Here is a 14,069-nt window from a genome sequence, read left to right on the forward strand (position 1 = left end):
GTAGACTAGGTTATATCTCCTCCCAGACCCTCTTTTATATTTTCTATAATGTTCATGGATAGATATGATTTTTCTAAGAAATGCATTTTTTTTAGCCATCTCCGTAATAACTGATGCGAAATTATACATCACTGTAGGTAATTTTGTCAACAATCAAGTGAATCAACTTGGTCAAATGAATCTTTAAAATCAGTATCTATATTAACATTGTGTTTTATATGGACCACTTGATCATTTAAGAACGAGTGTAATTCTGTGTGCCATCAGTCCAACCACCTTTGAAACTGGGAATCCCAATGTATAGGTATTTTGAAGTTGTTAAAAATATGATTTTTTGTATTTTAACTTCTCACCTTCAAATCTTTTGGCTTGTAATGTTAAGCCTTCTTTACTATACAACTGAAGTTGCAGCCCAGATCGGCTAGAATAGACTAGAGGACAGTTTGACCTCTCCCCCCGAAAGTTCAATGATATGTTTGGCTACAGTATCATTAGTATACATTCAGATTTATACATTTAGGGTACTTTTTGTATTCTCCTGGAATTATCCTAACATTCGTCCTATTTTGTTATATTCCTGCATATTTGAAATGAATAATCCCAACTTGTTTCATAAGTAATTTGTAAGTGAGGATATGTTTTCTTTCAAAAGAGGCAACTTTAATATTTGTCTTTCATTATATATCAAGTCAACATTGACAAAATGTTAAACAGCTTCAAAACCAAAACTAATAAAAAGCTACGAAAAAAAGTGTATGGCTGATTGTATCCATGAAAGGAGTAAACTTATCAAGTTTTGTCAAAATCTACGAACATGGATAGCACTGCCTGATTAATCTTATGTGAAGCTCAATAAAAAACAAGTTTTTTCCATTGAAAGTAAGGAGCAACATCGAAACTTAAACCAACAGAAAATGTTCGGTATATGAGGGGGACTGCCCCTTCCTTAACCGTCGCTCTTTACGCTAAATTCTTAAACATCTTTAAAAATACTTCTCATTCAAAATCAACGGCTCTTGTGTTTGAGTATTCTTTCCCAAAGAATTAGGACAAAAAGTCCAACTTTACCATAAAGAGTGAGGGATTGAGGAGGGGAACCCCCCCCCCATATAAAGAATAGCTTTTGTTTGTTTTAAGTTTAATGTTGCTCCTTACCTTCAGTTGAAAAAACATGTTGTTGTTTTTTAATTTGTCTTAGCCAGAAATAACACAAAGAAGCGAACATCATTTTCAGGCTCATGTAGAGATCTTTGTTGGAATCCCTGGAATAATACTCTAAGATAAATTATAATTTCGAATTGTAAAATAATATAAATCCATATAGTAAGATGCAATCATTATATGATCCAGCAGAAGATCTTTGAGGCAAATACAGTAGTTAGTGGCCTAGTGGCCGTGTTATCCGTTACAGCCCTGCCAGTTTCTTGGCTATATTTATCTCGAGGGGTCACTACTCCTTTCGAGGGAGAAGGCTTCTCGACAGGCAGTTTGGCTTTCTAAGCTCAGTTTCAATTTTTTAAAATAAGAACTTAACATTTCATAAAGAATTTCTTTTATTTTCAATTTATTTGCTTTGAATTTATTTTTATTTTTTGCTGCTTTTCTGCATTTTGTGTTTTTGACAAGGGATTTATAAATATGTTGTAGGTAATATGGCGACTCTACTATTATTTGACGTTTCGTAAGTGAAAATGGATGGATTTCAAGATAACTGGCAAGTCGTGTAGGTTGTTATTTTGGAAGATGGCATGCACATTTTTTAATATATACGGGTACAGGACTGCCTCTTATTACAACCTAGAGTCGGGATCTTGAGTGACCAAGATGAGGAGCTAATATGGTGGATTTATTTACTATGTGTTGAGAACGTTTTCTTTTCTTTATTTTTTTTTTCATTGATTTGGAAATAAGAAATAAATTCGTGTTTGTCAAATTTGATACTAAACTATTTTAAAAATTATCCTTTTGTAGCTATAACATTCTTAATGACTGTGGAAATACATTAAATCATCAAAGTAATGAAATGGTAAAATGGTGTGATATTTTTAGAGAAAAAGGGTTGAAATAAGAGAGGGGCTGGCAACACCATTGGTGACACAATCAGTCTCTGGCTATCATTGAAACAGTGACGTACAGTCCCTGCCGCAAGATGAAATAGAATGGACTGGCAATATAAAATGTATGTTTACAGTAAAATATAGCAATTAAGAAACATCGTGAAGAAAAGATAATAAAAAGCATTATTGCTTTATAACCAGAATGTATTCAATGAAACTATGTTTACTTTTTCTGTGCCACAAAACTGACGTATTTTAATAATCTTTGGAAAATTTATGCTATTATTATATAATTGTGTTATTATTTATAATAATTTAAATAGTCATGGTTATGCCTAGAATGATGGTTTTGTATTACTATGATAGTATTTTAATAGTTTACTGTTCTAAGGGCTACCGACCACCAAATGAGGAGCCGTCTGAGTATCAGAACATCCCGTTGAATAAAATTGAAGACTTTGGGGTTCATGCTAAGCAATACTATTCATTGGATGTGACTTATTTTAAATCAGCCCTGGATCGCCGTCTCCTTGACTCACTATGGAATAAATATTGGGTGAACACCTTGAGCTCATCTAGTCTTCTAACCGTAAGTTTTTCTTTCTGTCTCTGGAACAACAACGCAATATTTGACGCTATTTACGGTCTTTCTCATGGATCTGAGACTCAATGTGTAATAAATATTGGATGAGCACCTCGAGCTCATCTAGTCTTCTGACCGTAAGTTTTTTCCGTCGCTGGAAGAACAACTTAATATTTGATATCATTGACGGTCTTTCTCATGGATCTGAGACTCAGTGTGTAATAAATATTGATTGACCATCTTGAGCTCATCTAGTAACTGCTCAAACTGTAAGTTTTTTCTGTTTCTGGAATAACAACTCAATATTTGACATTATTTACGGTCTTTCTCATGGATCTGAGACTCGGTGTGTAATAAATATTGATTGAGCACTTTGAGCTTATATAGTCTTCTAACCGTAAGTTTTTTTCTGTTGCTGAAAGAACAACTTAATATTTGATATCATTCATGGTGTTTCTCAGGGATCTGAGACTCAGTGTGTAATTAATATTTTGGTTGAGCATCTTGAGCTCATCTAGTCTTCCAACCGTAAGTTTTTTTTCGTATCTAGAATAACAACTCAATATGTGACATCATTTACAGTCTTTCTCATGGATCTGAGACTCGGTGTGCCGTAAAAATTGAGTGAGTACCTTGAGCTTATCTGGTCTTATAACCGTGTTTTGTCTATCTCTGGAATAACAGGTCAATATTCTATGTTATTTACGGTCTTTGTCATGGATCTGAGACTCACTGTGGAATCAATATTGGGTAAACGCTGAGCTTATTTAAAAACTCAATATTTGCTGTTGTTTACGGCTTCCTCGTGAAACTGGAAATAAAATTGATGATTAGATCTTAAAATTATCTTTTTTTTACGATTTGAATTCGAGAAAATTTTCCTAAGCATAATTTTGGCTAGATTACTTCAAAAAGAGGTATGTTCATAACTTAAATCGTGCAGTGGTGCAGAAAAACCAAAAACTGTATTTTGATTTTTAGTATATTTTTAAGAACTTGTTACTTTTTCTAGGAATATTTTCTATGTTTTAAAATATGGCAAACAAAATTTGAATATTGCGATTTCTAGTTTCTTACTATTTTTGCGACTTAAAAAACTAAATAGACTGTAAATAAGAAAAATGAAATTCTGTGTTTCTTGGGAATAGGATAATATACGCAAATATATAAAGAAAGAAAACGACCGAAAATGGGGTTTTTAAGGCCCAACCTAATACTGAAAAAACACACAAAGCGAATATTTCGATAGGACAGCCGCCTCTCTTCCAGTACTACAGGGAAGCTGTTGAAATTTTTAAATACCAACATTTAATTCTAGCTTTGATCAAAGATCCCGGTGGTTTAAGAATAAATGAGTCATATTCCGGTTTTCTCAAAAGAGAAGATACTATAGTAGTCTTTGAAATAAGCCTTGAACCACTTTCCCAATCACAAAATCAAACACATCAACAACCCCTTAGATCTCAAAGGGTGTCTGCAAGGAATGCAATTATTAAATTCAGAAATCAGATGATATAGTTCTCCAACTTATTTAATTGCTGGTTCGTTTTGTTATGAGCGAATGGAATTTTTTTCTTTTATTTCCCAGTCGTTCGCAAGTATCCATCGATGGCAGTTCTAATTTTTGGGTTTTGCAAATTGCGGATATTGGCGAATGACTCGGTTTATGGCTAGGTATTTGGTTTTACTTCTTATAATTTTTGGCTTTTATTGAATTTTATTCATCTTTTAAATTTTTATTTTTTAATTGGTTTTTCTTTTTTTCACATTGACTTTCCGCGTTCGTTTTGTTGTTTTTATTTCGGCATTTTCCTTGAATATACTATTTTGTTCGCGCTGAAGAAGACAGGCAGTCGTCCTCTCGAAATATTCGCTTTGTGTGTTTTTTTTCAGTTATCTCTCTTGGCCTTAAAAACCCCATCTCTGATTGTTTTCTTTCTTTATATTATGGCAGGCCAATGTGGTTTAAGAAATTATCTTTATACGCAAATACAGATTCAACTAACTTATAGAATGTGGTTTGCTAAGGAGGACGAAACTTTATATCTTAGTTTGAAGAAAATGTCGCATACTTTTAATTTCCATAGCCGAGTTCCACTGACTACTAGATTGTGACCATATTGAGCTAACCTAGCCCTCTAAAGTTAAGTTTTTCCCTGACTAGAATAGCAATCAAATATCAGGTATTACTTGAGATCCTTTTCATGGACAATCTGAGAATAGAATTGGTGAGGAGTCTCTCATTAGGACTGCTATCTCCGTTAATGTTTGTCTTTAAGATTCCCATAGAAAAAAAACTTTTTGAAATATAATTTTCGCCTGTTAAATTCAAAAGAATGTATGTCATCTTGGGTTAAAGACTAGGGTTATTTTGTATGGACCGGCTCATTTTGTAAAATGAAAGTATTGACCATCTTTTCTTGAAATAAATCGTATTCCGCTTTAACGCGGAAAACGAACGATTTTTCTATCGCGCTAAAATCTTCTTATTTCTAATACATTAAAATAAACTTGGGTCCTCGTACCAAAGGATTCTGCCACAGACTACGTAAATTAAAAAATATATTTACTCATTATATGCAATAAAAACTTTTCTACTATTTTACTGTTGTACTAAAAGGATTAAAAAATAATAAGGTTCCAGGTGCTGATAACGTGATAAATGAGTTTCTTAAATATGGTGGCTCTGAGGATAGAAATGAACTACCGAAGATTATGAATATGATTTTTGAAAAAGGGAAAGTACCTAATGATTTTAGGATAACCATAATTAAATCACTGTATAAGAAAGGTGGCAAGAGTGAGTGTCGTAATTATCGAAGCATTAGTCTGGTTTCTGTAGGCAGCAAATTACTTAGCAATATGATACTTTTAGACTGAGAGATACTGTAAAGTTTTAAAAGAAGAACAGTGCGGTTTTAGAAAAGGTAGAGGATATGTCAACCAAATTTTCACTCTTAGGTTAATAATTGAGAAATGCCTTCGTTGTGAAACACCTTTGGTCCTCAGTTTAATAGATTATGAGCAAGCGTTCGATTCTGTTGATAGAAGAGCTTTAGCTAAGGTCTTATCCTTATATGGTATACCAGATAAATACATTAAAGTGATTAGTGCTATCTATGGGAATTATACTGCTGCGGTTAAGACAGGAAATGAGGTTAGCAGCTGGTTTTGTATTAAATCAGGAGTTAAGCAGGGTTGTGCTCTATCCCTCTTTATATGGATCATTTTGATGAACTTTGTCTTAAGGAGAACAGGAAAGGCAATTAAAGACCATGGAATCAAATGGGGAAAGAAAGCTCTCCTGGACTTAGATTATGCTGATGATTTAGGCATATTAGATGAAAGTTTGAGCAAAATGAATGGATTTTTAGAGGTTTGCGAGTTCAGGGTGCTAAAATAGGCTTGAAAATTAATGTTAAGAAGACTAAGTCATTAAGGCTAGGAAAAAGTAAAGACGAAAGGTGACGTTGGGTAACGAAAAGATTGATCAGGTGGGCAGCTTCACTTATTTTGGCAGTATTATTAGTAAAGACGGTGGGAGCAGTGAAGATGTTAAAAGTAGAATAGCCAAGGCTCAAGGTATTTTTTCATAGTTAAAAAAAGTTTGGAAGAATAGGAAGATAAGTCTGCTAACCAAGATTAGAATATTGGAAGCTACAGTGATGACAGTGGTCAAATATGGCTCTGAAGCATGGGCGCTCCGAAAAGCGGACGAAAATTTACTAGATGTTTTTCAGAGAAAATGCCTACGTATTGTTCTGGTTACCCGGCTAACTGACCTTATTTCAAAAAGTAGATTGTACGAAAAATGTTGTTCAATCCCGCTTTCTATGGCTATAATGAAAGAAAGGTTGAATATGGCTAGGCCACGTTCTGCAGATGAAGGATGATAGATTGCCGAAGATTGTCATTTTTAGCCATCCGTCTGGGGCTAAACGGAAAGCAGGTCATCCTCGTCTGGGATGGGAGGATGTCATAAAGAAAGATTTAAAGGAAATGGGAACTTCCTGGGAGGGTATAAAGAGGGAGGCCTTCAATAGATTGGGTTGGAGGAGGAGCGTGCGTAGCTATGTTGGCCTCAGACGGCTTGTTACTGCGGTGAGTTGTTAGTAGTAGTAGCTACTATAGTGAAAGAAGGGTTAAGATAGTGGTATCACATTTCACGAATGGATGATGATTGCTTTCAAAATAAAGACATTTTTGGTAATCAAGCTGAGTCAGACAAAATGTAGGACGGTCTCAATTGGAGTGAAAAGATGTGATAAGAAAATATTTAAAGAGAGTGGGAAGTTTATGGGAAAAATGAAGCTTTTAATAAAATAAGATTGAGGAGGAGCTTGTGATGTTTTGCCCCATGTGGCTTAATATTACTCTACTTGCTTTAACAACATCTCAGCGACATTGTGTACCCCTTTTGAGGTGGATTAATCTACCCCTCTAACCGTAAAATGTGTATCTCCAAAACATTTGTCTTTCGGTCATTAAATTCGCTGACTTTATCCACTTATTTAGATAGATTCTTACAGGAGTTGAATTTCACTTGGCAGCCAGATTTCACGTCGCCCGATGAACAAAAGTATCTTTATCCGGGCGGATATTCGCTTGGCATCTCTGGCCATGTTTCTCTGGCTGGGCAAAATTTCGTTAAAACAAGTAGAAGTATTATGTTTATGTACTGGTTAAAGGGTTTATTTATTATTGTTTTTTTTTTATTATTTATTTGTACATTTATTTTATTTGAATTTTTTTTATTAGGTTTAGTTAGCGAGTCTGGTTTGAAAGCAGTCATTTTCTCGGAGATTTTAGTTTTCTATTGGACACACCTGACATAGTTGACACTGTGGTTGTTTATTTCCGTGCTGAAATTTACTGTCTAAAATTTGTTGTCAGAATTTGAGATTACAGAAGACAAGACAGTTTCAAATAATTATTCTTTGTTCACCTGTGAAAGTATGACAATCTAGATATGCCTTTTCATCGTGGGCGCAATGATATTTTATTTTTGATCATTACTGTATTAATTCAAACTGTTTGACTAAAATAGACCCCCTAATGAAAATAATAGACTAGAAAAATTAAAAGAACGTAATAGCACGTTTATTGCATAAGTGCTCATACTCAGTGCTCATTTACATGCTCGTGCTTACTGCTCGCTTACATGCTCATGCTCTTATGGTTTTCAGATATGCATTTGGCTAGGGTTGACGCAGCTATGCTTTTGCACAAGAAATAGCAATGTTCGTTGTGTTTGACAATTATCGCACTTGTACTAAGTTTTGAACTTTGACAATATTTCCAAAATATGTCAAACTTGGTTAATGTCAACTTTAACAACAAATTACAAATTCAAGCCACAGAAAAGCTTATATGAAAGCTAAATTATCCAAGAACGAACATGGGGAATTAATAGAAAGAGTTGGGAAGTGTCCGGTACCGTAGCGCTAGACTGGAAAGTAGTACTTCAATAGATTTACAATTGTACATTCTGTAATCATACAATCACAGTATCTGATGAGGACTCAGTAGAACTGGAAAAAAGAATAGACTAGCTTAGTATATTAGCAAGGCCTACCTAACGATAAATAACGGAACTAAGAGAATACTAGATTTACTGCCACCGTCAATAGCTGCCACAAAAAAATTGGTGTGGACTCGAAAACATTTCCTCATGAAAAATCAGTTTTTTTCCTTTAAGTCAAAATTGACGATAATAAAGACAAAAGGTAGCAGCTGTGTGAGAAGCCAGGGTTATGGTTAGGCCACATTATTTTCACTCTAATCATAAGGCTATAGAATGTATGATTATATTATCATATTATAAATATGATAATATGTAGCTAAGACACTAACATAGCGTTTTTATTTTTGCTTAATACCTGTACTAGACCAAAGTCAAACATGTGGATAAAGTTTATTTATAAATATGATAAAAAAAAATTTTATTAATAATATGAATAAAATTTATGGGGATAAATTTACGACTGACTGCATTTATTTTTTTCTTATTATTTTTTGTCCTTATATGTTGTTTTTTCTTGTTTTGTTTTTTCGGTACTGAAAGTATTTTTTTGGTACCGAAGCCCGTTCGTAGTTTTTTCAAACTTAGTGAATAAAATTTATTCACAAAATAATATGGATAAATTTACGACTGACTGCATGTATGTTTTCCTTTTTTTGTCATTATATGTTGTTGTTTTTTCGGTACAGTAATTTTTTTCAAACTTTCTAGCGTAAACTTTATGATTGGCGGATCAGAGTTGTCACAATTTTTTAAATCTCTGGAAGCCTAGAGATCCATTTTCCTTAGGAACAATTAGGAACCTAGGAACAATACCCAGGAACAATTTAGTGTTGATGTAGGTTTTTCACACCAATTTCTTGTCATTTCAATTTCTGCTTCTGTAGCACAAATGGGACATTAAAATCAGGAGAAAAAAGTCATTTAATAATGTTGTGATCTTTTTAAACAGATTTTATGGCTAGGCTCGGGTATAATTCTTTATTTCTTTGCAGAATGCCGACTACACTACTGGTCAGATAAACGATTTATCAGAAAAACTAGAACAGGCAGACTCATCTATTGGGAAAACATCAGTTTTGTTTCTGCCTTCAGAAAGTGACAAAAAAGTGGAAGATAAGTTGGCCAAAGCTAAACGAGACTGCTCCAAAGCCACAATTGAGGTCATACATGGTTTAATGTCACAAGTGATAAAAAATCAACTTTTCAATCAAGTAACTGTACCCTCTGCACCAGCAGTTGTGGAGAAACTGACTCGCTGATATTTTAATTTAAGTATACTGTATTTTGGAATTAAAAAATTTTGTTTGAGAAGTGATCTCAATATTTATTGGATGCTTGAAGGCATTCACCACTTGATCACAAACGACAAAAATTAGTTATCTTTTGAATTACACACCTCCCTCCTCCTGCTCCAGTGGGTATAGAGAGTCTGCATTATTTGTATTTTAGATGGGGAGTGAATATTTATTGTACCAAAAATAAGTTTGATAATAGATCTTATGGCCAGAGCGGCCAGCTTCATATTCCAGTAGTGATTTTAGGCCACATAATCTGAAGCGGGTGGGGCAAGATATACCGCAAGTAAAAAAGGAATTTTGTGGAATTTTCAGACGTCAGAAAAACTGAGGAGGGGGCACCTTCCCACCTCCCTGTCCATACCTAGAACCACCACATATATATATATTCCCCAAGATAGTAAAATTAGAGATTTTATAAAATCACCAGTTGAAAGCTTGTTTTGTACAAAAGAAAATGAAATAATCTATAAACCCTCCTCACGAATAGTGTCCTTTAGCTACCCACGAAGAGTCAGCCTATCAATACTTTGTGAAATAACATAGGGAAAGACTGTCGTATATCAGGATGAGTGGGAAATCGAAAAGGAGAACTGGTAGACCTCATGGCTGGTTTTCTAATTAATAAAGAATTCCTTTATGTCCAGTCGCCAAAGACACTTTAGATTTCAATTCCTTTGAAGAGACCCCTTATACTGTCTGTGGGGTATGTTTGCAATAGGAGCTGCAGTATTGAATGAACATATGTTGTCATAGCCAGTGCAGCCCGATTGTTGACAAACAATTGTTGACATAAATTCAAACCAGGATTGCCAACTCGCACACTTTTCGTGTGAAATGCACCCTTTTTTACTTCAGAGGGGATGCGGAAAAGTGAAAATCTTTTTTTTAGTTGTCACTTTTCATTTGCTTTATATGTCAGCAGTTAACACCTACGTCAGAAGTGCATTTAACCTAAGGAACAGAGTTGCCAACTTGCACACTATTCGTGTGAAATGCACTTTTTTTGCCTCAGAGGTGACGTGGAAGAGGAGATACGCAAATTGTTTGACTTGCACACTTTTGAGCAAAAATCACTCTTTTTTGGCTTTGATTTGCACTCTTTTTAGACGTCGGCAGTTGCCAACCCTGCTTAAAAATACCTAAGTAATGAATCACCTGTAAAAGTAATGCTTTACCAGATAGCCTCGTTTTACTTTCCCCACTTCTAGGCATATGCCTTATGCAAATTCCCCCGGGTTCTTGAATCAAACATTACTCTGAAGTAAAAAAAAAAAAATATTTAATGCCTAATAGTGTGAATAAATTATCCAATCTAAAAATTTGGTTTGCAAAAATGACAAGAGAAATGCTTGGCTCTTATTCAGGGGCAAACTTGTTCTTTTTGTTTCTAGAGATGACAACAGACTATTGCCACAGGGGCTTTCATTGCTTATTTAAAATCTCCATTGAATTATTTTGAAAAAAAAATTATTGAAAAACATAAGTTTTTCGAAGAAAAGTAAAGAGCCATAGTAAAAACCTAAGACGAGCATAGTCAGATTGAAAATCAAGCTTAAAATTAATAGAAATTACAGTAAATGAAAAAATGAGAACCAAAATAAACAGAAATTAAAATGCATAATCTTATAAAACATGAAGATAACCGATACCGCTACAGACGAACAGAAGAACCTTAAAATGAACAGAAATTAAATGAATAGCCAAGTCAAACTTAAAACGAATAGAAATTTATTTAAAACATCAAAAGACCTCAGCGTGATTTGTACTTTACTTAATTTTGCCAGTCAGAGACTAAACCCTTTTTGGCCCATTCTGGGCATCACTCATCAACACAACTGTTTTTCCTTGGCTTTTGTTTTCATAGAACTCTACTTGTCTATCCCTGGAAGCACTGTAAGTTTGAGAAAACAATATTCATTTATCCAGTTTCAGGTGTCACGCATTGATACAACCAATTCAAAAATATTTTACTCCATTAGGGTCTGCTCAGCCTTGTCTTCATGCCCTGTGAGTTATATGCCTATCAGAGACGGATCAAATTTTTGGCCCTTTTTGGTTGTCACGGATTGAAACAGCCAAAATAAAATTTTAAGTTTTTTCTGCATAGGGGTCCACCGGGCCCAGGATCTTGTGAAACGTTCAAAAAAGTGGCTCTCACAAGCCCAAAAGGACCGAATTCGCACTTTAGTGTCAGTACAAAATTATAGAATTGCAATCGACCATATAACTTATTGATATAAGTTCAAAGCTTTTAAGTAAGAAGATTTTGTGTCATTAATTGGAGAGCCAATATTTAGGGGATACAATTTTTTTAGCGCTCTTATCGCTTTCTCTCATTCCCAGATTTTACAAATATGCTATTTTGATAGCCCGAGTTCATATGCTGTCTTTTGATTTACCGCACTATTTCAAAGTGAGTAATTCAAAGATTGACTCTAGCTAATAGTTCAAAAACTTTTTGGTTGGTCAGAGACACAAATTTGTTGGCCCCCTCATTCCCTACCACTAAGAACAAAATTTGAAGTCCCCTTTACACTCCCCTCAACACTCCAGAAGCTCCAGCTTAATTCCCTGAGTTGTTGCTGATATGTGTTTTGATAACCTGGTACACTTTACCCCCGAACAGCCCCTAAAAGTTTCAACTTGATCCAGCTAGTCGTCCCTGAAATAATACAGTTACCCTATTTTGACAATCTGAATTGACACAGTGTCTTTTAGTTTACCTTTCTTCTTCGCTGGGATTAGATTCTATTCCCGTCGGAACTTAATTTGCAAAAATTTCAAACAGATTGGAGACCAGAATCTTTTGAACTTACTTTCTGCGTCCTCTCCCCTAAGATTCGAGGTCCGTTGGTCTGCCGAACATTCCCTGAAAATTTTAACTTCATCCTCAAAGCTGTTCCTAGTAAAGAGCAAAGAAAACGCACAAACATTGTAGCTTTGGAAATTAGGTAAGATATATCTCTAAACTAACTCATATTAAATGATTTGTGATATTTTCCTATATCCGTAAAATTATAAACACTAATGCTTTACTGAAAACACAAAACTTTAATAATAAAAAGGATGTTTTCTTAGGGACAGTAAAGCTCATAAGTAGTGTGCTGAAAATAAAGGAAAAACTTATCTTATGAGCCTCTCAATAGTTTTTCACCGACCTGACATCAATAACTCTTAGTACACAATTATAATCCTCTAAAAAAAAAAAAAAATCGTGTTAATAAAAAAAGCACTCCCTCTCTTAAAGAGTTTGTATTACCTATGGAGCTGGAAAAGGCACAGCGTTGAAGCTGGCCCTAACTATACCTCTGACAAAAAAGACGAAACAAAAAAAAGAAACCAAGCTAAGGTTATTTTCAGCTAGTGTATTACTGGCGGGAAATCACCCTTGTTCAGTTTCTTTTTTCTTTTTTTCGAATGTCGTATATAGCCAGTTTGGTTTCAGAAGGTAGTTATTCTCCTCAGTTTATAAGAAGTCAGCAGCACCTTTTTGTAGATATGCTGAGAATATTAATCCAGCTGTCCCTCTCTTGTTCCCCACATAGAAAGGATTGAACCTGGTTTCTCAAATCACTGCAGCAGACACTAGCTCTTAATTTTAAATCCAAAAGCCTGTCCTGTTACAAGCTGTCATGACGTAAATTTAGAGCCCTTTCCCACAGAGAGGTCAGATCGAACAAACTCATCAAAAGGAAATGCTAGGACATTCAGCTTCTCTTAAGGTTTGGTTGGATTCAGTAATGCTTATGGGGGACGTCTGGATGAAAAAATAGGTTTTCTTCGTTACAGAGGTCTAATTTTTTTTTTATCCCAAAAATGTATATCTAAGAAGCTAGCTTATACCTCCCAGCAAGTTTAGTTGGGATCGAACAACCGATTTATGGAAGGGTTTCCTCCCTCTGGGTCATTTATCTCTATTTCTAAGTGAGTTTTTTCTTGACAAGTGACTCTGTTTTGTCGAGTGATTGAAAAAAAAAATTATTCACTTTGAGTTTTGTTTGTGAGTTTTCTGGAGCCATGAATTACACGAAAATTCAAACAGAAAAGGACATAGATATCTAGCTTGAAATGAAAATAGCCCTTGCATTCGGTTCAGTCAGTGCCTCCTACGTCTGCTTGCTTAAGTTATTACTAACGGACCCACACAACGGTATTTTTTAGCTAGGTTACAAAAAATGAGAGGGTACTAAATAATAGCTCTCTTTTTTAGCGGATCAATGTGCCAAGGTCTTATTTTGAATTATATTTTTTTTTTTTTTTTTACAAAAAGTAATTTCAATGAAAATCGGAAGACTCTGATCTTAATTCTTAGGCTGTTTAGTTTTCTTGCAAATATCTTTTTTCATTCTACTCTCATCAGTGATCTAAGGTATTTGATGAGATTGTCATCACGGTCCTCTGATCAGCGTTCTATTTGGCAGTGAGCTGTAAAATCTTACCACTTTGATGAAGCAGCTTAAATTCTTAAATCAAGATCTTGATTAGTAAAAAAAAACGGGTCTAATATCATTCATTTCTGCTTGACCCGTATTCACATGAATTATTGGCTCTAAGCGATCTTGGTCCGGATTGTAGAGCTAGCCCAACATCAACATTAAGCCTACAAC

At 34.7% G+C, this 14,069-nt stretch overlaps 1 protein-coding gene across 1 annotated transcript in view; it reads left to right on the forward strand.

Annotated features, from left to right (window-relative positions):
* LOC136034562 (COP9 signalosome complex subunit 5-like) overlaps positions 1 to 9,475 on the forward strand; it is a 34,242-nt gene extending 24,767 nt beyond the window's left edge. Inside the window, exons 5-6 of the mRNA XM_065715805.1 lie at positions 2,449 to 2,646; positions 9,157 to 9,475. Of these exons, the coding sequence (XP_065571877.1) occupies positions 2,449 to 2,646; positions 9,157 to 9,423 (465 nt within the window). The 3' untranslated portion in view covers positions 9,424 to 9,475. The remainder of the gene's footprint in view (positions 1 to 2,448; positions 2,647 to 9,156) is intronic.
* Positions 9,476 to 14,069: the final 4,594 nt, after the last annotated feature.

This window comes from Artemia franciscana, chromosome 13, assembly GCF_032884065.1.
Source record: "Artemia franciscana chromosome 13, ASM3288406v1, whole genome shotgun sequence".
NCBI classification, from domain to species: domain Eukaryota; kingdom Metazoa; phylum Arthropoda; class Branchiopoda; order Anostraca; family Artemiidae; genus Artemia; species Artemia franciscana.